A 24,256-nucleotide genomic window follows, 5' to 3' on the forward strand; every position below is an offset into this window, starting at 1 on the left:
ACAGTTGTACCCTGGGTTTCAGGCACCCTCGTGGGGCACTGCTGTAGGGAGACATCGAGCCTGCTGCATATGGGGTTGGTTTGAGGATGCAAATGCCCTGTGGGGAGCCAGGCTAGAGATGCAGGCAGGCCTATGGACACAGAACCCTGCGTCTCCAAAGGGGCTCACCTGACATCAGGATCCGGATCCCATGGAGGCAGGGTGACTCCCAGGCCCAGCATTTGGTGGTGAGCTGGATGGTGGGACTTTCCCTGAGCCCGGGTTTTAACCCCCCATCTCCACGGTGGGACGTGGCCTGAATGTGACTCGCCTAGCACTTCTAGGGCAATGGGGTGAGCGTGGCCACCCACCTGCACCCCAGCCCAGATCTCGGGTCTCTCTTGGGGTGTAGGGAGCACCCAGTTTCCCCCAGCACTGGATGTCCCTGTGGGGAAGGACCACAACCCTCTTGTGGGGTAGGATCTCCATCCCTCCCTGTACTAGGTGTTTCTGCCCCCACTTTCATACCCCCGTTTCCTCTTTGGGACATCCGAACCTCCTGCGCGGCAGCCCCCGACCCCCTCTGGGTCTGATCCCCTCTCTGCTTTGGGGTGCCCCCCCTCTTCCAACCGGGGCAGCCCCGACCCCCTCGGGGGAGGTGTGGTGGTGGGGGGCGGGCGCGGGGGCGGCTCTAGGACCCGGCGGCGCCGAGGCGCGCCCGGCCCCGCTCCGCTCCGCACCGCTCTGATCCGTGCCGCGCCGCTCGGCTCCGCTCCTCTGCGCGCCGCGCGCGCCGTGCCGCGCCGCCGGGGGGCCGAGCCGCGTGTCCACCTGCCGGCCCCGCCGCCCGTCAGTCCCGCCATGGCGCTCGGCGGGGTCGGTCGCGGCGGCGCGGCGCGGGCCGCCTGGCCGCGGCTGCTGGTAACGGCGGCGGCGGCCGCGCTGGCGCTGGCGGGGCCGGCGCTGCCCGAGGTGCTGTTCCGCTGCCCGCCCTGCACGGCGGAGCGCCTGGCCGCCTGCCCCCCGGCCGCCCGCCCGCCCTGCCCCGAGCTGGTGCGGGAGCCGGGCTGCGGCTGCTGCCCGGTGTGCGCCCGCCTGGAGGCCGAGGCGTGCGGCGTCTACACTCCGCGCTGCGCCGCCGGCTTGCGCTGCTACCCCGACCCCGGCGCCGAGCTGCCCCTGCAAGCCCTCGTGCAGGGGCAGGGCACCTGCGCCCGCCGCCGCGACACTGCCGAGTATGGCGCCAGCGCCGAGCGCCCCGCAGGTGAGCAGCGCCCGGCTCCGAGCACCCCGCGGAGCGCACCGCGGAGCCAGGAGAGCCCCACACCGAGGACGCGGCACCGAGCGCCCTGCGTGCTAGGGACCGGCGACCTGATGCTGAGGACAGGGCACTGCGCGCCGCGGTCCGGGCGGGGGGCACCGGAGACCGAGCACAGGGTACAGTGCGTTGTGCACTGCGCACCGGGCTTGGGCGCTGGGCACAACGCACCCGGGACCCAGACCGGCAGGTCTACGGAATCCTTAAGGGTGGTATGAAGGGTGTACTCCCGGGGCAGAGGGACACCTCTGGAGGGTAGGGAAGCGGAATCCCTGGGGAAGAGGGGAGAGTCCAGGGAAGGACCAAGAGGGCAGGAATGAAAAAAGCGATGGAGGGGCGAAGGAGCGTGAGTGGGTCCTTGGGGGAGAGGGGAAAATGTTTTTTTGGGGGATGCAGCTACTCCTGGGTTTAAAGAGGTTTCCTGGCACGGGGCAGGAATCCCAAGGGTGGGGTGTAACGGGGGAAATGTAGGGACTTCCCCGGGGCGGGGGGCAGGTTGGGGTCTTCTAGAGAAGAAAACCCTTGTGGGCAGATAAGGGTGAAGTTCGGGGTGATGCAGTTGAGGGGAGTGGGAGCCCTTAGCGAGCAGAGGGAGGTGGAGGTTCAGATTTGGGGTTGGAGGCGTAAAATCACTCCGGAGAGTGGCAGACCCCCAAACATACGGGGAGCAACAGTGTGGGAGGACTATGTGCTGCTTTGTGGGAAGGGGTTGGTTCAGGGACTGCGGGGCTTTGCTCTGTGGGGAGCCCGTTCCCTGTGGGTGCCTTCCCAGCAGAGCCCACCTAGGAGCTGCGGTGGCCACTGCCCGAGCCCCTGATGGGTCCCGGTCCCCTCTATTCCCCCCGATCCAGGTACTGGGTATTGGAGGAAGAGGAGCATCCCCCGAGGGCACAGCCCCGAGGACGGGGACGCCAACAGGCTCCTGACCTGTTGCTGCAACGTGTGTGGGAGGGAGCGCTCTTGGGGATGCCGATACAGCAGAGCTTGGGTTTTATTAATGCTTCCTCTCCCTTGCGATCGGCCGCAAGCTCTTTCCCTTTCCGCGGAATGCTGAAAATTGCCGAATCAGGTCTGGGAGTAGAAACCAGCACTTTCTCCTTTGAAATCACCCCTCCTTGACTTCTGCCTCCTTGTTGGCTTTGCTCCCTGGCAATGACTGGGGCTCTGACCCTTTGCATAACTAGCTCACAGCACAACTTTGAATTCCCTCTCTTCTCTCTTGTCGAGGCTTTAGAACAGGGCTGTACCTCCTGGCTTTGCTCCCCAGGAGAGTGGGAACATAGCCAGGTACCTGTGCATGCTGCTGTGGGTACCTGTGCACCCTGGTCCAGGTACCTGTGCACCCTGGTCCGGGTATCTGTGCACCATGCTCTGCTTGAAGGGGAGAGATGGAGAGAGGGGAGTGAAGAAAAACCAGCAGCAGGGAAAACATCGCACTTTGCAAGATACTGCTTCCATGCACCCAGGCTGTGAATGCTGCAGTCCCTGCTCCTGTTCCCCTTCCTTTGCCCGGCTGCGAAGGGCTGTGGAGAGCTGGGAGTCTGGAGAAGAAGTTGATGTGAAATCTTGCTTGACTACAGAATATGAGTGTCAAGGGAGTGAATTTTACACTCTCAAAGAAGCCAAGGGCATGTAGATTTAAGGAATCTGGCGCTGACTTCCAAGCTTATGCTTTTACAAGAAGTTGGGGTGGGGGGAGAGAGCATTGCAGTGATAGGTTGAGAGGTGACTTTCTGAGTCAATGATGCTTTTTTTTGATTCTATGGACTTTATTTAAGAATAACATTACTCGACTGGATATTTTGCTTGATTTTATTGTCTATTCTGTTACAGTGGGTGTGATTTCTTTAACCATATCTTTATGTGTAATACACGTACACGTAAATAGCACAGTTTAAGAACACTTTAATGTATGTGGTGTTCTGTAATGTCCATAGGGGGTTAATAATAAAAATACTGACACATCCTTAACCAGCATGATGTGAAACATGCAGCTGGATATTCAGAGTTCAGCATGTCTTGGCAAAGGATCTTGGACATCCAGAAAAGGCTTCGCTCTCTTCAGATGACAAAACTTTTAACAGGTTGTTGTAGCCATTAGAAAAAAAAAAAAACCAAAACCAATACAACCAAACCCCCAACAAAAACAAAACCCAGTCTGCCAGCTTCACGTGATACTATTCTGTTTGGACTCGTGCTTCCATCTGCAGCATGCCTTCAAAGCATATACTAGGGAGAGTTTGCTTTTTGTTTAAAGCAGTGACAGGGAAAGGACTCTGGCACCCAAAAGAGCAGGGATTGGAATTTGCTTTCAAATGCTGATGTCGGGCCAGTTTCAAGAATGCCCCAAGAGCAGGTTTTTGCCTGCAAAAGGCAGGTGTTGAGGCTTTTTTTTTTCCTTTTTTTCCCCTTTTCTTTTTTTTTCCTTTTTTTCCCATTTCTTTTTTTAATGTGCTTAAAGGTATTTGCCCTATTTCCCCTTTCCAGCTTGAAAAGGCTCCTTTGGCTGGTTCAGGACTGGAATGCAGAGCTCTCACTATTCCTAAATTAAGAGGTTGGCAAGTTTTTTGTCCCTGATGAGAGGCAGAAGGATTGCCCAAATGAAACAAGGAATAAAACTCCGCAAATTCTCCTGCTGTGGCTCCAGCATTGTTTAGTCTTCCACTTAGGTCTGTAAAGCCAATCCTGAAATGGTTGTAGGCGGAAAGTAACATAAACCACCGTGTAGCTAGGAAGCAGGGGATGTTGCTCATTGCACAAGAGGCTTTGGGTATTTTGAAGATGTTGGGAATGTTGGAACCAAATAGCAGCAGTCTGTGGAAATCAGGCTGAGAACTTGTACCCCTCTGGGGAGATGAGTGCTTGAACTCCCACCAAGGGTGGGAGCAAGATGGAGGCTCAGCACCTCCAGGGATCAGGGCCTCTAAAATAGTTTTGGTGCCACTGGACCACACTCTTTAACAGTTTATTTCAGGTCATCGCTTAACAAACTTTACGTACCCTAATGGCTGACTGGAACTGCCTGAACTGAGGACAGAGGGTTGTTATTGTGTGTGCAAAGCTCGCAGAGTTCTGGCCAGTCTCGAGTGTGTTTATTCTTTCAGCACCTCAGAGAGATCGGCATGCTGTTTTGCACATAGAGTAAATGATGTGCCTGAAGTCCACCAGGACACAGGGAGCAGAGTAAGGGCTGTCTGTACATCATATTAGCAGTCTGTTTTTTGACAGATAATGTCTCTGATAGCCACCTTCTCCCCAGGCAGGTCGGGGTGGCTCAGGTCTGAATGGGTCCTGGAGACACAACATGCTTTTGGAGGTGTTTCAGGTACCACTGGGGTCTCTCAGCCTCTCCAGTCTCAGCTGGAGGGTGGGGATGCTGCTTTCTGCTTTGGCCATCAGGAACTGGAAATGAGGGCTTGCATGGTCTTGTCCAGCTCTTGTCCTTTTCCTTTCCTTCTGATGTGTTTAGATGTCACCTTGTGTTACAGTAGGCTGGTTCAGAGCTAATCCTGCAGAAAGCCAGCCCCAGGAAACAAGTCAGTGGTGTTCTGGCAGATCAATGCCCTGAACTGGCAAGGTGCAGCAGGGTGCCAGTACTGTTCCATGACAGGGATTTGTGCTAGGAGATGGATCAGGGCAGATCTTAGCGATCTCAGCAGTGTCCAAAATTGTCTTGCCCAAGTTATGAGAATAGCTGAAAATCATCCATTTTCTTCTAATGGAGACAAGGTCCTAGGAATAAAATTTGTTCCACTGAAAAAAAGGTTCTTGAGCCACTGTTCAAAACTGACCAGTTAAGGGAATTATCTTTTTCCCTTTGGCACTGCAGTTCTGTTGGGTTTCTAGTATTGTTTTATTTTGTTGTCAAGATATTTGTACTAATTCCAAGGGATCTGCCTCAGAACCCACTGCTGGCTATTGAGTCCTGCTTTGGAATCTCAGTTCTTTATTAAAACAAATGTGTTTTTTTTAAGTCCATGACAGTGCAAAGTAACCTTTCCAAATGGAAAGAGCTGTGCAAAGAATGTGGCCCCAGGCAAACTTGAACTTGCAGGGCTGGGGTTGCCTTATTCACCTGGTCAGGGACTCCACTTTGAACTCCCATGATATAAAAATAGTACCAAAATAGTTAACTGTTAGAAACGCAGCTTGTTTTAGCATCCAGCTAAAATCCTTATTTGGGTAGCCCCAAATGCCACACATCCTTCCTTACAGGTCAAATGTCAAAACCTCTATTTCCCCTTGGCAGGCAGCTGCTAAAAGACAGTTTAATGTATTGCTCCAAAACAGAGAAGACTCTGAGGCTGGAGGTAGCATAATATAAGTGGAATTTTAACAGCAACTTGAAAACCATGCCAGTAATGCTATGAGCGCATTTTTCATGTCCACTGAATTGCCAGGAAGACTTCTGCTTTTCTTCTGCTTTTATAAGGAAACGAAGCATCCATCACAATCTGCATGTATCTGTCCTTCTGCCCCCACAACTTCTGACCCTGTTAACCTGGAAAAAATATTAAAAGTGAAATGCAGTTACTAATAGCTCTAAGGATAATACATGAATGAAGAAAACCTACACAGTTTGTCTGTCCTCACTCCTTCTGGGGCTTTGCCAGTAGGTGGACCAGGTCTCCAAGCTCCTTTGTGGCAGCTGTGTCTGGCCAAGAGGTAACCTGTTGGGCCCTGTACTGACTGTCATCTTTAAGTATGAAGACAGTAAATAGCATCCTGTGGAGCAGCTTCTTGAAAATAATGCTACCCCCTGCCTCTGTCCCACTAGACTTTGCTGTGCTGGGGTTGGTGGTTGTATGAAAATGGTGGTTTGGAGGGAGGGGAAAGCCTGGGAAGATTTCAAGGCTCTGGCCCAAAGGAGGAACGTGTTTTCATGCTGTCCCTTGGCAAATGATCTGTTTCCTTCTTGCCCTTTGCAGTTGTTTCCTTTCCTCTGTGTTTCAGGCTCATACTCGCTGAGCATGGTATTTATCAAGGGAGCAGCAAGAAGCTCCGTCTGTGAGAAAGTCCATGTTGTTTGTTTTATCCACATCCAGGAATTGAGCTGGGATAAACAATTTGTGAGGCAAAACAGTGAAAACTGGAATGCGAGAGGTGTGTTTGTGTTTGGCTCTCTTCTGGACCTGGCTATAGTATTAGCAGGGACTAGTTTATCTGCCTGACAGGCAGCTGTCACTGCAGTCCACAAACAGCTGGGTTTGTGAAGGCATGGTTTCATCCCAGTGAGCAGCAGCACTTCTGTATCTGCTTTGCCTGGTCACTTGTTCAGCACTAAGGAGCAAGGAGGAGCACCAGTTTGTCCAGTGGATTTCTTGTGTTTCTGCTTGGATTGGGCAATTTCAGCTTTCTGAGCTTGGTCATTTCTGCCTTCCCTCCTGGGTCTGTAATTCCTTCAAGAAAGAACTTTTGCTCTAGGCAGAGTAAGAGGAAGGCCAATGTAAAATGTAAAGTACTTTTCAAGCTTTTATGTTAATGAAGGAGGGTGGAGCTTGGTGGTGTACTGAGTTTCCAGCTCAAAGAATTCCTGCTTTCTTTCCGTGAACCAGCATGAAATATGCATCTTCAATTCAGTGGCTGCTTAGGAGATCCATTCTGTATCAGAGAGATGGAAAGCCATTGCCTTTGCATGCGCTTCCACTACAGCTTCCACCCGTCTTCACCCTTGGCCCTTCCTTGGGGAGATGCTGCCTCAATCAGTGTGTGTGTCCAGTTTTGAGGGTGTCCTGTAGCAGCAACACACTGGGCTTTGCTTCCAACTTGTTCTTGCTGACTGCATCTGCCTGAAGAGGCGGGTTTGTCCTCAGTGGAAGAGTGAGGCTTTACCTGATGGCATTAGCCTTGTGGAGGAAGCTGTGTTAGTGCTCGATGTCTGCCTGGGGAAGGGAGTTGTGTTACCTGTTTCTTTGCTGTGTGCCATGAAGCAAGATGCTGCTTGATGGGTATTGAGTGTGCTCTGGGATTTGGAGGCTAATCATGATACATGCTCCTGAAATGGACTTGGGAGAAAAGGGGAAAACCCTTCTGGGGGTCCTAATATGTTGTGCAGATTATTCTTGGTTGCCTTTCATCCCTGCTGAACTGATCTAGTGGCAGTCATGCCCCCCCTGTCCTGGTGGGCAGCATCCTCATGCTCCATCATACAACTCTTGGTCTTTGGACCCGGGATGAACCACGACAGGGAGTTCTTTCAACAAAATCTTCACTTTTCTGTAAGGATGAGTTTTCTGCCAGTTTAAAAGATTGCAAATCCGGTCTTACTGTTATTTCCATAAAGACAAACTACCTTCAGCAGACTGACTGAAACATCTTTGCTTGCTTTCAGCAGCCACTGCCAGCAAGCTGGGAGGTGTTTCTCATTCACATACTGGCAAAGCGTGACCTCATTGAATGTGCAAGTTGACATCTAATTACAAGTGAACGTGATGTGGTGGCTATCCTAGGCAAAGGCTTAAGAGAAAGGGGTTAGTGCACAGTTATTGGAACTTTGCAGCAGCCCAGCATTTGACAGCTTGTTGTAACTGCATTGTTGATTGTCTCCTGTCCAGTGTTTTGCCCACATATAATTTAGCTAGTTACCAGTGGGAATATAAAGTCTCTTGCTGCATCAGCTTTTGGTAGGAATAAATTGCCTTAGAAAGGAAAGGGTCAGTAATCATGCCTTTCTTACGGACTGGAATACTGGGAAACATCAGGTCACTTTTATAAGCCTTAAACTATCCTTTGACATTGCAGCTTTTATTCTGAAGAAAGCTGCACTGTGCCTCTTGGCTGGTAAGGGAACAAGTTCACTGCCTGGTGCTCTCTGTAGTCAAAGATCCCATTAATTCTGCCGGCCGTGAGGAACGATTTCTTGGTATTTCATTGTGGACTGTAATTGAGAGTGACACAAAGCGCTGGTGGGAATTGGACTATGTTGAAATCCCTGCTTTCCCTTACAATTTTCTGCAGATAAACCAGCTCAGGTGGGATGAGGGGATTTCTAATGCTCTGCCCTTGAAATTAATAATGTTTCCAACACCCTAGTTGCTGGAGGTAATTTTAGAGAGGTGTTTTTGTGTCTCCTTGCAGCTTGTTCTTGTAGCCAGGTGATGCAGGATGCCTACAGCAGTGACATGCTGTTGCAGTCACTTGCATGGCGTCATCTTTGGGAGAGTCCTGTAGTCCTATAATGTTGGGAAAAAATTCAGAAAGCTTTGCCCAGTATTTTTGCTCAAGACCACAGTTAGATTTTCCCATAAGATCTTATTTTTCATGCTTAAGCCAGGGCAGCCAGTTCTCAGCTCTTCCGGCTAGTTGTAGGATGCCCAGTCCATGCTAACGGATTTCTCTTGGTTTAGTGAGGAAGTTGTCTGATAACCTCCCCATGTTTTCCTCTTGCTGGTTTAGAAGAGGGTGGGCACCTGTTGTCCATGTCTAAGGAATGCTTGCTGATCAGTCAGGGGGGACTGGTGGATGCAGTGGGCTGTTGAAGGTGTTTTTGTGGTTTTGGGTGTCCTCCAAGACCTTTTTTGATACCTCCAAAGATCAGGTGTGTGTCCCTCAGTCTGACCCATCTCCTGCAGAATAAGGAGCACCCTGTATTTTAGAAGTCCCAAATTCTGCTCTTGAGAGGAACAGGACAGATCCTGAGCAGCCCCAGTGAAGGCAGAAGAGCAGAAACAGTGAAACTGGCCAAGATCTGTCCTCTTTTTTCATGGGGAAAGTTCCTCGGGGGTAATTTTCTGTTTGGATCCAGGAGGTTTTGTGTGCAGTGCTTGGGGTGCCATTAGGCTGCAAGCTGAGCCAAGGGTAGACACAGGGTTTGCAGCCGGCACCATGTCAGCCCTCCTGCACAGCCCACGTGGAAATGCTTGTCTCCTGTTGCTTTCAGTGGGCAAGCAGCTCGCCTCCATCTGGTGCCGTTTCATCTGGCACTTCAAAAACAAGCAGAAATGGGGAGAGGAATTCAGGTTTAGCAAAGAGAAATGGCATGAGGAGGAGAATTGGGAGGGTGGCTGGCAGAGAGCTCCATCCTCCTGTGCCATTGGAGCCTGGAGCTGGTGCTGGGTCACTGCCCCATAGCTCCAGCTGGGTTGTGTAGTTGCAGAGGCTGTAAATAATGTAAGGTGGGTGGCTCAAGGGCTCTACGTGGTGCCTGGTTTGTGTCTGCTGGGTCTTGGCCCCTGTGAGAGTTTGAAGTGGAGGTTGTAGGTTCGGAGTGGCTGGCCACCATGGTGTTTCTGTTTGCAGTGAGGTTAACCCAACAGTCCTGGGACTTTCTGTGGCTGTTTTTCATTACTTCTGTTTCACCCTGGAGTGCCTGTGCTGATGACAAATTCCAGCTCTATTGATGAATTATGTCTTACTTTGTGGGCACACTTGTCAGGGGTGCTGACCCTCCATACCATAGCATTTCTAGGTTGGCAATTGAACCAGTGTGAGGAAAATGCCAGGTGATAACGCTTCAACAAGACTTACCACTGCTTTCTGGAGGCTGGAAGAACTCTTCCGTGCTCCGAAAAGGTACCTCACAGTCCAGCTGATCAAGAACAACATTCTTGTGCTGCAGACTTCTCTCTCTCTGCACTACTGAGCTCCAGCAGCCATCCTTTTCTAACACAATACCCACACTAATCAAGGGCCACAAGTTTGATATTATCCCAGATGTGTTAAGGGCACTTTTCTTTCTTCTGGACATGAATCCGGATTGATAGAATTGCAGGGAAATCACTGCTGCACCATCTTCTTCTGACTGGTGTGAATGGACAGGAACATCATTTGCCATGATGGAAACTGGGATGAGGAGGCCTAAAGCAGTGACTGGCCATGGTAGGGGACCTCTTCCTTTGGCCATGATGAACAGCGAGTGCTGCCTCCACAGCTTGTGCAGAAGTGGTTTTGTGAGGATTTTGTTTAGACTGTTAGAAATCCAAATTGTGACGGACAGTCCATTACACATGACATTTGGGGCAGGTCTGGATTTCTAGTGATAGTCAGGGAATATTACAATTCCTGGGACTGGGTGGTGGGACAACACCAGAGGTACTATTTAGAGGCTACCCCTGTAATCCATCCTGAATTTAAAGAGCAATCCAGAACTGGGAGAGAAAAAAGAGACTGTGGCAAAATGGTGCCTTCTTACACAACAGGTCAGATCCCTGTGGGCATTCTGAGTCATTTTGTTGTTGTTGATTTTAGTGACTAAAGTAAGTTTATTCTGTGATTTTTTTCACTGCCAGGCCCCACAGACCCTGTCACCTCCAGCTTGCAGTGAGTGAGACAGATTCCATTAATTCCTGTGCATTACTGAGGGATTTCAGTTGATGAGATTCTTGCCTGGAATTTCTCTGGAGGAGCCCAGCTTCCCATTGCCTGCAGATGGGACCTGAAAAGCTCAGCCTCCTTGTATACCCAGCTGGGTAGTGGGAATACAACCTCTGATGTGTCTAAGGTAGATTCTTTATGCTGCTCTCTTTAGGGCACCTGGCACTGAGAGCATGGCCAAGGGTGGGCAGATGGAAACACTTGCTCCTCAGAGCTTTGAATAATGCTAAAATATCTGGTATGGGTTGACTTTGAAGGTCTAGGAAGGTCTAGACCTCTCTGCACATGACTGGGGCATGCTTGGTCTGGGGGCACTGGGAGGAATTTGGCATGGGGCCCTCTTGAGGCAACCATCTTGTTTAGTAAAACTTGGGCTGTGGGAGTCAGTGTGAGGAATTAACAACATCCACTTTGGTTTCTGCAGTCTCTGTCCCAGGGGGCCGGTTGGGTGTTGCAGGAAGCCACAGGAATCCTGCTCGTGACCACAGCCAGATTAATGGCCATTTTGGCAGCTTTTCAGGAGTGAGGAATTTGTCCACTTTCACAATAATGGCTAGAAATTCCACATGAATTAATTAGTTTTATTACAGGACATGTCCTTCCTGCTCCTCCAGGGCTGCCTGAAACACTGAACTCATTACATGAAGAAATAAAAATAGTACTAAAAATAAGAACTGGTATCCCGAGCCTTTGTAAGGAAACACGCAGAGTGTACCGACAGCCTCCACCACGTGTGATTCCCAAGATGTGGCTTTTGGCCAGATGAGATCTAAACCCGAATTTTAGATCAGTTGCAGCCACTAAAACACCCCAGCCTGCTCCATGAGGGTGTCTCCTCAGCCTCTTGGCCCTTGATCAGCTTTAGCCATTTATCTTGGCTTCTTAATGACTCCCACAGTTTCAGCTTGATGCAGTTTAGGTCTGACACTTGGACGTTGCACAGCAGAGGCTGCGCACCTTTAGCCTTCTCTCCCCAAGGGATGGGTTTCCATAGGGCCATTTCTGCCTTGAAAGGACATTGCTTCTACGGCAGTGAGTGCTTGGAAATGCCCTTGGGAAAGGGTGCTCTGCATTTGAGTTTTGGTCAAGGGTATGCCATAAAAACAACAGCATGGGACTTTGGAAAGGTCTGCTTGAGAGCAGTCAGAATAACATTAGATTGAGTAAATATTTTGGGAGCCCAGAGCTGATAACTTTCCCTTTACCTACTTTGGGGGGAGTCAGCCTGTAGAAACTTACCGCCTCTCACGTGGCTTTTGAACAAAGGTTGTCCATGGACAAAGTGTGCTTTTATTTTAATCCCTCTTTAGAAGCGCTGATGTCTTGAGATTTGCCTGATGTTAAGGGCAGGTGTGCAAAATGCCCGCTGTTTGCTGGTCATTCCAGTGTTTGCTTTATGAATGCTGCTTCAGATACTTGTGTTTGGACAGGGGTTCTCCTTTTGAGTCTAACCCCTCCTTTCTGCTCAACCCTACTGTTGTGAACCAGGTTTTAACTTGTTTGCTTTCTTTCCCTTGTTTTGGATGAAGTGAGTCCAACACTGCAAAGCTGGTAAGGGAGGTGGTAAAGTTACTGCAGGTCCCACTGCACAAATCAGTTGCTCAGCCCTCTTGAGAACTGTGACCCATCCAGCAGGGACTGAGGCCAGCTGAGCCGACAGAGGGCTGAAATACAAGTTTTTCAGCATTAACAAAACGTGCCTGGCAAAAAAAAGAGTAAAAAACAATAATGCAGGCATAGATTCTTCTAATCTTGGACAGTTGCAAAGCTTCTGTCTTTCTAGTAATGTTTGTTATTGATTTCAGCCATTGCTTTCCCCCATTTTTTTTGTTTATTCTTTTTATCAGGCTGGTTTCAAGGATTTGTTACCTTAACCCCTGGCCATTAGGCTGGTCCTGTACACGCTAAAACTGACCTTTGCAAAGTCAGACTATGCTTAAGGCACTTGGGCAGTGCAGATATGACTAGACAGCAGACCATCCCGGACAAAGGTCCCTCAAGCCCGTAATCTGCCTTTAGGTGGTAGCCAGCTGGGAATTCATGAAAATATGGGGTGAGCCTTGTGAGGTGGGCACAGTGCTATGGAAACCCATCAGGCTGCCGACAGCACTCGGTCCATGGTTTCAGGGATTCCCAATGCATAGCTCAGTGCTGGCTGCTCACAGTGGCACTGTCTTTGTTGGGTGAGCTGCCCTCCTGACTTCTAGCAGTGGGGCTTCAAGTGCTTCAGCTATGTGCATTACTGCGGTGTCTTGAGGCTTTGGGGTAGGAGTTTCTCCACACATGAGACCAATTTGAGCTTACTCCTGTGAATCCTGTTTGCTACCTGTTCCCATTTCCTGCCACCTGCATATCCAGGAGCATCACCCATGGTCGAAGGAAGGTCTCATCACTGGGGCTGCGCCCAGTGGAAACACAACCCTGCCCAGATCTGTTTTTTCTCTAAGTTACGTGCTGGGAGAGTTGGGCCTCTGTGCTGTGGTTATCAGCAGTCTTGTTCCCTGGAGCTGATGTGACCAGCAGAGCTGAAATGTCTCAGCTGACCTAAAAAGCTGCTTGCCATTAAAATGCAGCAGCCCCTATAAATATTTAACTGAGTCCATGTTTCTTTTTTCTCCCCCTAGTTTTCTCTTTTCTTGTTCTCTGCCTGCGCATTCTGCATATCCCCTCTATGGCATCCCATGATGAAGCAGCATTTTTGGCAGTTAAATTATGCATCTTGCTTGTCTCCTGTCATCATTACCCATGTTCAAGACTGACACTGAGCTCGGTGTTAAGCATGTGAGTGCTCCTGTGGGAATGTTTACAGCCCAGTGTGGGCTTCCCACTGCCATATAAACTATATCCTGAGAAACTGCAGAGTCTACAGTAAGCTTTTGCAGCCCTTGAAGCAGTGGACTCCCATCAGATTTACAAAACGTTTTTAATTGGGGAAGTTCCCCAAATTTTGCTCAAGAAGGAGGTGTGAATGGGTGGGACTTGAAGCTGTGTGGCAGAAAGCTCTGCAATGCAAGACTGCAATCAGTGTGGTAACAATGAAGAAGGTGCCTCTTTGAGCAGCTGCAGACTGGGCTGTGCTTTGGAAATCCCTGGAATCATGCGCTGAGCCATGTCAGCAACGTGACCTGAGCTGAGCTGTCTGCTTGAAGCTGGTACCTGGGGTGTGTGGTGCAAGGTGTGCAGTCTGCTGTGTACTGGAGTAACCCCAGCTGGGCTGCTCTCTTCTCTCTCCCAACTGTGTAGGTGCAATGCCTACAGGGCACATAGCCACAGCCTGGCAGGGACTGGGACACTGCAGATTAGATACTGTCCCCGTGACAGAGCTGGGGGTGCTAGCTGCATTGCAGGAGCAATGCCGTGAGGTAGGGTTGTTCATCCTCACAGCTCAGTGTGGAGAAAATGCAATTTCCCCATCATAATGGTTGTGAATGGCTGCTTTTCAGAGCTGGAGATGTGGTGCTGGCTCTCCTCCACTCTAAACCTGGCTTCATGCAGCTCAGGGGCTGGTACAGTGCATGCTGCCATCCTGTCCTGGCATGCATGTCATAGAGAGAGTGGGGCAATGCTGTTTTCAGCATGTGAATCAGACCCTGAGCAGCCTTAGGCCAGGGCTGCAGGTTTGTCCTTTGCCCAGCTAGACACATGCAGCCAAGGAACAGAGTGGGTGAGACTGAATGTCCCCAAAAACCCTGCAGCTCCCCAAGGAGCTGGCACAGGGACGTTCAGTGGGTATGTTGCAATGCTGCCTGGAGGGCCTTCTGTCCAGGGGCTTTTGTGCAGAGAGACATGCCAGGGAAGCAGGAATATCAAGTGACTAAACGTCACGGTTACATTCCTGCCATCTGAAAAGAAATCACTCTTTTCTGTTGGCTGTGAAAATGAACTTCCCTTTTCTCCTCCCCGAGCAGGCGAGCTGGCTCGTGGTGGCCGTGCCCTTGTGGCGGATGCACAGGACGGTCCAGGTCAGGCTGAAAGGAAAACTCCTACTGGGGGATTTTCACTGTTGTGCTCATTTCTAAAGAAAATGTGCAGGGCTTTTTCTGGAGCTCATGAAGGCCAAGATGCCCGTCTGTAGCTGGAACAGGGTAAGACTGGCCTCACTGGGGACCTCGTCTACGTTTTGAGCATCCCCTGTGCTTCTGTCTGGGCTACCTGGGGTGGGGACTGGTATCCAGCTTCTTGTTATTCATGTAATTAATCTCATCTCTCCCCAGATGTGGTTCTGCTGCTCTGTGGCACAGACTGGCCATGGGCACCTGTGTTTAGCCTTTGCTGTACTATAAAAGCCTGACATAGCAGTCCAGGAAACTGAGGCAGGTACTGCTGGGTGTGTTGTTCTTGGGGATACTTACCCTTTGGTTCTGGAAGACTCAGTGGTGGGATTGTATCTAAGGAGAGCAAATTTCTTAGTCTGAACAGCTTGCTAGTTGCTCCAGTGATGAACACTACAGAACCATGGTGGTGCCACTTGTCACCTCGTTTGAAGATGCCAGGGTGAAGAAAACACTGAAAAGGCTCCAGTGCAAAATCCACTGTGATTTTTTGGAGTTTATTTTCAAACAGCAGAAGTCTGGATTTCTGTGGGATGAGAGCCCACCTGGTAAGGAATGATCCAGCAGCTGCTGCACCCTGGAGCTTGGTCCTGATTTGCAAAAGGCTTTTAGGGGCCCTCGGGGATCTCCTTGGTGCTGAGAAGAAAATGCACACCATTGTACCCAGCCCCTCTTACCTTCCTCCTTTGCTACTTTTTTTTCTCTAGAGCCTTGTATGTTTTTCCAGTTATGGTTGGGGTTTTTTTTGGTCAGCAAGTTTATTTTTTCCTGCTATAAAAGTGCTGCGCTCTCTTTCTTACTGTTGTTTCCTCTTTCCGCGTTTCTGCCGGCCTCACCTCTCCCCGTGCCTGCTCTCAGGTTTACTTTGCATATTGTCAGCAGGGTGCTGGGAGGCGCATTTTGACCTGTCTGGCTCGGTGAAGACCTGCTGAAACCTGCCTGTGCTCCAGAGAGAGGAGCCGTCAGGGGCTATCCCGCCAGGGTGGGAGGGTCAGGCACAGAGCTCTGCACAAGCACATCTGGGAACTCTGGAGGTGACACAAGCTGGGTTTGGAGCACAATGGAGCCCACATGTTGGTTCCTGCTTGGGACCGATCCTTTCGGTTTGGCTGCCAAACCATTAAGTAAAAAAAAAACATAAAAAAAGAAAAAAAGAGCAGAGTCTAAGGTTTTATTCAGGTAACTTTGAAATATTGGTGTCTGTCCTTTAGGGCACAAAGGGGCTTCAAAACAAGTTTGCAAAGATGTTGAGGTAGACTAGCAGCTAAAAATTTTACCATTTGAGCATTTTTAAAGAAAGCAAAGGGAATGAATAGCCAGACTCTCAAAAGAGGCCGCATGAAGCATGCCACCAGTTCACACAGTGACCCAAGATGTGCAAAAAGTGGCCTCAGACTCTTCCTTTGCCCAAAACATGAGCAGTAGCTGGAGGAGCCCCAGGATCTCTGGCTCAGTGGCTGTGGAATAGTTTAGTCCCAAATGGTGGTTTGTGTTTTCATTGCTCATACAATTCTTGCTGAAATTGTGCCATAAGTGTACTCCCTCAGTGGAGCTGCTGGTACACAGGCTCCCCTCCACCCAACCAGCCCCAATACGGACCATGATCTTCCATTTCTTTTCCTTCTAAAATGACCAAAAAGAAACCTTGGGTTTGACCATAAGCAGATATTTTTGACTTGGTTGCTGTTATTACTGCGATTAAACCCAAACAAAACCAAAACCCATAACATTTTCTGTATGTCCGGTTTTATTTCCTTTTTTCCAGGTCAAGAGCCAAACCATAAAGCCCAAAATGGACCCCAGGTGTTTGCACTCTCCTGATCTTCATGCTAACATTCTGTTGCTTTATAAAAGAATTTGGATCACTTTGTGGGGCTCCTACTCAGTCTCCTCAAGGGCATTTGGAGAGAGCTGCTTTTCTGTCACAGCTGTACTGAGAGGTTTTAGTCATGGCACCCTCCCTCCAAGATGGGGCAAGGAGAGGCCATCAAGAAGGTATGGAAGGAATCAGAGTGATTGTGAACCCAAGTGGCCTTTGGAGGAAAGCCCTCCAGTGAAGTTTTCCTGGGATGTTTTTGATCCTCCAGATGGGTTAAATGTCTGCATCTGTAGCTACCCCTTTCCCCCCCTCCTGCAAACTGAAGAGGGTTTTCCTGGAATCCCATCCCAAAGCTGGGGCTGATGGCTTGCTGTCATGCAGAGCAGTGCAAGTCTAGCACCTGGACTGCATTTAGACCAGTGCTTGTCCAGTTTCCAGAGGAGGGTGGGGGACAGCTCTGCAAGGAAAGATTTCCGGGTTTCAGTGAATCGAGTGACCATCAGAGCACACAGGCTGAGACATATGCAGACCTTCATCTCTTAGCTCTTTCTTTCCAGTTACCTGCAGTGCTGTCTGTCTCCTCAGCATGCAAATTCCTCTCTGCTTTGCATCACCCGTAATTCAAACCAGTGCAGATTGCTTTCCTCCTCTGCTGATACCCATTTTCTGACTTAGCATTTCTGCTGCCATTGAGTTTTGGCCTTCACCCTTTGGGGGCTGGCACCCACAGAACCCAGCTGAGAATGTGGCCCTTTGTGCCGGAGCTGTTTGCAGGAGCAGAGGAGCTTTGCCTTCCCTGCTGCGAGCCTTTTTGGCTGACGAACGTGTGCCCTTTTCTGGTGGGGAGGGATTTAGGGGTGAGGGGGAGGTGAGAGGGTTCCTTGTGCTGGAAGAAAAATGATGAATGACTCTCTTGTGCTTCTGAACAAAACCAGGAAATCGGGGGGGGGGGGGGGGGGGGGGGGGGGGGGGCGGAGAGCAAAAAAGGAGGAAATGAGAAACAGTAAAGAGGCCTCCCCTGCCTTCATATAAGCAATCACTCCACAGCATCTGGAGCCCAGTAAAAGGGCCATTCCCAGGAGACCTTGCACTCACCAGCCACACAGATCTCCTTTATTGCAAACTCCGGGGGCTTGCACCTCCACTTCCCCTGTGCGGGCTCAGGGGACAGCCCTGGACCCAAAACCGGCTTAACCAAGGCAAACCAAAGCTCTGTTTCCATGGCTGTCGGCACCGGAGATGCGTGTGTCCGGCTCTGCTGGCAGGCTGTGGTCTGGATCTGGCCCGAGGATATGGTTGTGTTGCTGTGGAACCAGCCAGAGCAGCCGACACGGTGTTTGTGCTGGCACGCTGCCTTGCCGCGGCAGTGCTGACAGTACCTTGCCTCACATTACAGCAGCGCAGATGATATGATACTCTGTCTGGCGTGATATCTGCTGGAGTCACCCCTCCTGCCATCTCCCCTGAAATCATTTTGGATGCTTTTTAAGCTGCAGGGAGGAGAGTGGAGTCGGTCACTGGCCATCATGGTTTGGGTGTGATTTTAAGCACCCTCAGGATGGAGGTAGCATCTGGAGAACCTCTGGCAAAAGCTGCTTAGTTAAAATGTAAAATGAAGTGGGAAGATACAACTCTGGTGGGGTTGGAGGTGATGGCATCTCAGCAGGAGCATGGCTGATGAGGTCTCCATGAGGAGAGTGGTCCAGCAAATCTCTGCTGTGCCTTGTTCTGACACAGCCACATCCACCTCCATCCGTGCATGGCATTCAAAGCACATTGCAGTTTGATGGCTCAGTCTGAAGAAGCTCCTTTGCTGTTTGTTAAGAAACATATCTGACTTGGACAGGCCAAAATATTCTCCAATGTATCCTCACTGGTTTAGGAACAGAGACCCTACTTAGGAATAGAGGGGAGTGCCTCTCACCCATTTTGAGCTGGAGATGATCATAGCTGAAGCAGGTGAGCATTTTCATCATCCTTGCCAAAATGTGGGCTACTAATTTGGTTGTAGCTCTTATCCCTGTTGTCTCCATCAAGTCTCACCTGACTTTAAATGTTAGGTGGGAGGGGGATTGGTTGGTTGTTTCTCCTTCCCAGACTGAGAGAACCTCTTCTTCCCCTGGGTGTAAGTCTCTTAGTGTGGTTTATGCAACTGTTGTCCTCCAGCCTGAGGACAGTGAGAGTTTCTGACATGGCATTTGGGTCTTGCTTGGGAATTTTCAGTGTTCAGGGTTCTGTAGGAGAATTGTTACTAGCAGTAGTTATGAAGATACTGTAGACCCTGCATGCTGATAGGTGTCTTTATTTCTTATATCCAGAGATTATATTTTCAGCTAAGCTTTAGCACAGTGCTTGCTCACCTGCTTTTGTGACCCCATTTTCATTTTTACAAATCTGGAGGATCAAGTGTGTGCCTGAAAAATACATTTGCTCTCTTGTGTGAGCATAGGAAGAGAGCTTTCTCCTTTGAAAAGGTCAGTCTCAATCACCGCCTTGGATATTTGCAGCTGCTTTTGAAATCCCATCTTACCATCTCATTAGCAGAAGGGGATCCTCATCTAATTTCAAAAATGCTGTGTCTTCAATGTGTACCTCTGCTTGGCGTATTCTCAAAGAAGCTTCTTCTCAACGGGCTGGGCTTGTGGAAGGGGCTGTGGGTGCTCATGGAAACATACAAATTGCAGAAGAGTCTCAGACTCCCTCTATTGCGGGAGAGAGAGTGAATAGTTAGGTTGCATCCTTGCAAAGTGGTAGCTTCAGGTTTTCCCTAACTAGATAATGGTGGGTTAGGCAGAGATTTGGGCTGTTTGTCTGGGCAGCCTCCAAGTAAGTTGGTTGGGCTTGGGAGGAAAAGCAATATTGCTCTTAAGTTTAGAGCAGCTCCTGGGGATGCTCAGTCTGTAGAGGGGTTTGCTGAGAGGAACAGTATTGTAAAAAGCTTCAGCTCTTCTGCTCACAACCCACAGAGTAGCGGCTTCCTGAACTTGGTCTATATCTCCATTTGTGTCCTTGGCTCTGAGTGCTCCAAGAAAGTTGTAGGAAGCTGGGTAGTAACTCCACTCTTCTCATTGCCTGTGTGAACTCAGGGGTCAACTTCAGAGTGACCCCTGAATTGCACAGGTTTGGAAGCAGTGATCAGAAAAGCTACTCTAAGCTGTGTCTGCAAGGTCTGAGCTGTGCTGCTGTGAGCTCCCTAGCTGGAGCTTAGTGGTGTGTGTGGCAGGTGGCAACGCTAAGCACTAAGTTTTGTGTTTCATTTGGTCAGGAACTGGGCTGGGAGCTGGGTATTTTTTTACAGCAATGTTAAAATAGATGGGGAAAATTTAGGTCATTGTCCCTGGGCCAGGGATGGGGCTGTGCTGAGTCAGCACCTGTTGCTGCTACCGTATCAGATCCTGCACCGTAGTGTCAATATCTGGGGAAGCCCCAGAGCATGGCAGCCTTCTCTGCGGGCTAGCCCTGTGCAAAGGGGACTTTGTGCTCTCATTAGCACAGACCAGCAGCCCCTGAGCTTGGTGAGTTTACTTTCTCTGGAAGTTACTTGATTTGAAACCCTGTGCTTATTGGCTGGGTGACCGCTGTATTTTGGTCCTGAACCTGTCAAATTAGCTGGGTCCACTCAAAGGTAGAGAAATCTTTGGGCTCATCTTTCTTGGGAAAACTTCCTGAGGAAAGCCTGATGCCTCTGTGGTTTCCATAACACCACGCTGAGGTGTCTGTTCGTCCTGATGTCTTACTAATTTGCCAGTAATGATTTTTTGTTTTGAGTTATTTTTAACAGGCGCATTGTGCAACTAATGGGCTTTTTATTGGTGGTAAACAAGCCGAGCTAGGCAGGAATGCTGCCGAGGCTGGACTGGCAGGCTTGCTGCTCAGTGCTGTAGAAGTAACTTGTTCACTTTTTTCCTTTTAAAAAACAAAAGAGAGAACCTGTGGCTCTCCTGCAGCCAGACCTTATTGCTCTCACCAGCCTCCCCTGTGGAAGCAATGGCAGAACAGCTGAGATGCATGCTCTGCACCTTGTGTCCTGATTTTTGAGTCTAAACATGTCCTCTGAGTTGGTTTAAGGTGCTGTAACCTCTGGTGAGGAGGTAATGGCTTTGTCTACTGTAATTGGATTGTGCAGGGCCCAATTCTGCCCTGGCACAAAGAGGTGCTTCTTGCCAGAGTATGGCTAGGATGCTCTGGGCTGAAAGCATGGAATTGCTGGTTCTTGGTGGGGGTTGTGGAAACCTCCTTGTCTCTTACCATGTTTCTTGCCTGATAAACTCAAAACTGGCTGTGGATACAGCATTTCAAACCCCTCCTGGAACTGGACTGATGTTGTCTTGGAAGCCCATATGGTCAGGGGAAACAGGTACTGCTGCAGAGTGTATAGCTGTTGCCTTGAGTGTGCCTGGTGATGCTCCGTGGGTGAGACCTGCCCTTTCACTATGGCACCGTGGTTGGGGCACTGAAGCTCACTCCAAGCTCAGAGCTGCCTATGGGTTCAGCTTCTGTCCCTGCAGTGTGTGTGCCTCCACCATCCAGGCTAACCTCTAGAGAAAAGTATCAGACTTCGTGGCCAAGAAGAGAGTGCTGACCTATTTTGGACACTTATTTATATTCAAGTTGCTTCTCTCTGTCCTTGTGAAGCTGTTGTGACTTCAGTACTTTAAAAAAGTTTTTCCCCTCCCATAGCTTTTGTTTTTAACGGGATATAATCTAGGGTTAATATCTGCAATTTCCAGTAGTCAATGTCTTGTTATCTTTTCTTTTAGTTTTCTTGCAGAAAGAACACATGGATAGAGCAAAGCCAACTCTCTAATACAGCTAAGCCTTTAGTTGCATTGTGTCTCAATTTTTACAGGTTCTCCTTTTAGTGCTTGCTTCTATGCAAAGTCTGCAGACCAAAATGGAAAAAAAAGTTGAAAATGTCACTGCTGTCTCTGATCATGATCCACAATAAATTATGGAAAGCAGTTTGGTTTAGTTTCTGGGTTTTTTTTTTTTAATAGAGTTTCCTTCTATCACTTACTGGCTGTATCACTTCACTGAAATCTTGATCTTCTCCTGAAATGTCTTAACTGGTAAAAAAGTTTTTAGGGGTTTTGTCTTGTTTTGACAGCTAGCTATTCTCTAGCTTTATAGACTGCAGTTCAAAGTTAATTTCTGATGTTTTTCGAATTGAAATTGTGGTGTCTGGAAAAAGTTGATTTATTGGAATAACCATAAAATTTGAACAGCTTGGTCTGTGCAGCCATATGTGTGCATGCCACTTACCCAACAAGAAAAACAGTAGGAACATGTTAGATACTTAACCAGCAAGAAAAACAAAAGGCAAATGCTGGGGATGTCACCCATGTGAATGAGTGATGGCTGGTTTAGTCCATTGTATTGCATGATATTTCATAATTCAGGAGCTTTTGGTGTGTGTATCTGTTTTCCTTTTTTTTTTTTTTTTTGTCTTTAAGACCTGACAGAGCAAGGATGAAAAAACTGGGAATTGCTTGATTTATGGAAATTGCAACCCCTTTGGCTTCACTATCCAAGCTTGCAAATTCACTGAACATACCTGCCTTATGCTTAACTAGTTGTGCCCTGTGTGAGTGCATCTATGTGAATGTTATATCCAGCTCCCAAAAGGTCAGTGAGAGCCTTTCCATGCTTGTGTTTGGTTGCTCAGACTTAGACATGGAGACACCAGACTAAGACCACTGCAATGCAAAATACATATTTCTTTTTTATATTTTGCATGTGTATAAATGTTTTCAATGGACACTATTTCTCTGCTTTTAGTAGAAAGTTCTAGGTGACACATCACCCTAACAAAGAACATAGTTTAGAGAAATGATGGGCTCCAGAAGAGATGCCTTTTTTTTTGTCTCCTGAGTACCATCCATAGGCTGCTGCAGATGAGCAATGCTGTTGGCCTTTCCTTATCAAACCTTCTGGGGTGCTTTCACATCAGCCAGAACACCAGGAGTTTACCAAACCCATCTGGGAGCTGCTGAGTTAGGCATGGTGGAAGGCTGCTGGGTCTGGGTGCCCAGGGACACTCAGGAATTAATGATGTATATATAGTTTGGTTTAGTTCTATCTATAGAAGGTTTAATGCAGTATACTTATTCAGAATTTAAATGCTCCTTGTTCAAAGTAAGCAGAATTCTCCCTGCAAATAAGAAGGCAAACTCAAAGGAGGGATGCTCTGTATTGTGTTGGCATGTTTAACACTGTTTAGCTACTTTACTGTGAAAGTGAATTCAGATTAAGCTTCCCCTGTGTGAACAAGCCAGTTGAGGGATTCTGTTGTGTGAATTGATGCAGTGGAGCAGAAGCTTTAAAGAACATCCATCCTGAGCACAGGGAATGTCCCTGGAGCTGGCAATAACTGCGCCTGGTTGGTAGTGTTGGCAGAGCTGGGGATGGAGAACAGTTTAGGGAAGGCATTAGATGCTCCACTTTAGTGCTTAATCCTCATATATCCTATATATATGGGTCTGAAGCCACAATTTTCCTGTGCTGGAAGCTCATGAAGAAGATATTTCAATTTTCTCTAAGCCCTCAAAATTCCGTCCCTTGTACTTTGGCTGAGTTGTGGTGCACGTGTGTTGGCTCCACATCTTACACACCAGAATGTCAACAGAGTAAATTCTTTATAAAGTCACCAAGGAAAACTTCTGGTACGCTGGATAGTCAATTTCTTGGAGAGGTTTGGATCTCAACCTGAGGCTTGGGTGTTCTTTCTCTATATTATTGCCACCATACTTGTCTCTAAGCAGGAAGACTGATTAAACTACAGTGCAGCTCTGTTAATTGCAAGTATGGTAGGTCCCTTAAGTTTCACATGGGTTTTTATTTTTCATGTGGTGAGTAATCATGCTCATACATCCAAAGGGTTGAGGAAAGAGCAGTGCACAGCAATTTCTGGATATGCATTTCAAAATTCCCTGTGGAAGACTGTCTAATTAGATTTAATGAGCTGGCTGGTGAGCATGCACGTGCGTGTGTGCTTTCACCACCTCTCTAGCTAACAAGATCAGAAGTGCTCATGTGTGTCCAAGGTAAACTGGATGAGTATGTGGGAGAGATGTTTTTGCACTTGCACAGTACAGGTTTGAAGCAGACTTCTACCTGTGTTTCTCATGTCTATGCTGTAATAAGAGACTTCCATTGGGGGGGTGAAGCATTTAATAATGCTGGTGGTAAACTGGAAGTGAGGTTTGCTGTGGGTTCATTTTCTCAGGTAAAGAGGAATTGAGCTGAGTATCTTTGGCAGTTGATACCCCATCTTCTGTAATGTACTCCTAAGAGCTGTTGGTGCAAGGGGTAGCAGAGTTACAGTAGGTCACAGGATGTGTGCCACCAAGCTACCAGGGGAAGGTTTTAATTTCACAGGAGACAAATGGTCAGGGAGACTGGGATTTCAGTGGGTGAGATGGTTTAACAAACATCCATCAGGTTTGTACCTTGCTGTGTCTTGGGTCTGCGCCACGGGCTGGTTTCCCATCCCTCCACTGCTGGAGACAGCCCTGAGCTGGCTATGTGTGATTTGGGTTTTTTGGAGGGGTCACAGCCATGGGTCAGTTCTCTGTTTTCAGGAAGGACCAGTCAGGGTAGAGAGCCATGCTGAGAGGGTGACCATTCTAACGAGGGGTTTCTCCTTGTGTTTTTTCTTTTTGTTTTATTAATTGACCTTTGTTTTCTGTCAAGAAAGCTGTCCCGAGGCATGACTTAGCGAGGCAAACATGCCTGGACAAAGGGAGCATTAAGCCTGCACAGAGGGAGGGGAGAGGG

General features: G+C 48.8%; 1 protein-coding gene across 2 annotated transcripts in view; it reads left to right on the forward strand.

Annotated features, from left to right (window-relative positions):
• Window positions 1–403: 403 nt before the first annotated feature.
• The window catches only part of IGFBP2 (insulin like growth factor binding protein 2), a 63,554-nt gene continuing 39,701 nt past the window's right edge, over window positions 404–24,256 (forward strand). The window contains exon 1 of one of the 2 annotated variants that reach the window (XM_034062119.1): window positions 404–455. In XM_034062119.1, the coding sequence (XP_033918010.1) occupies window positions 419–455 (37 nt within the window). In that variant the 5' untranslated portion in view covers window positions 404–418. Of the gene's footprint in view, window positions 456–840; window positions 1,244–24,256 lie in introns of those variants that run through there. The other variant, XM_034062118.1, reaches the window with a different exon arrangement.

The sequence above is a fragment of the Melopsittacus undulatus genome, chromosome 4 (genome assembly GCF_012275295.1).
Source record: "Melopsittacus undulatus isolate bMelUnd1 chromosome 4, bMelUnd1.mat.Z, whole genome shotgun sequence".
NCBI classification, from domain to species: Eukaryota; Metazoa; Chordata; class Aves; order Psittaciformes; family Psittaculidae; genus Melopsittacus; species Melopsittacus undulatus.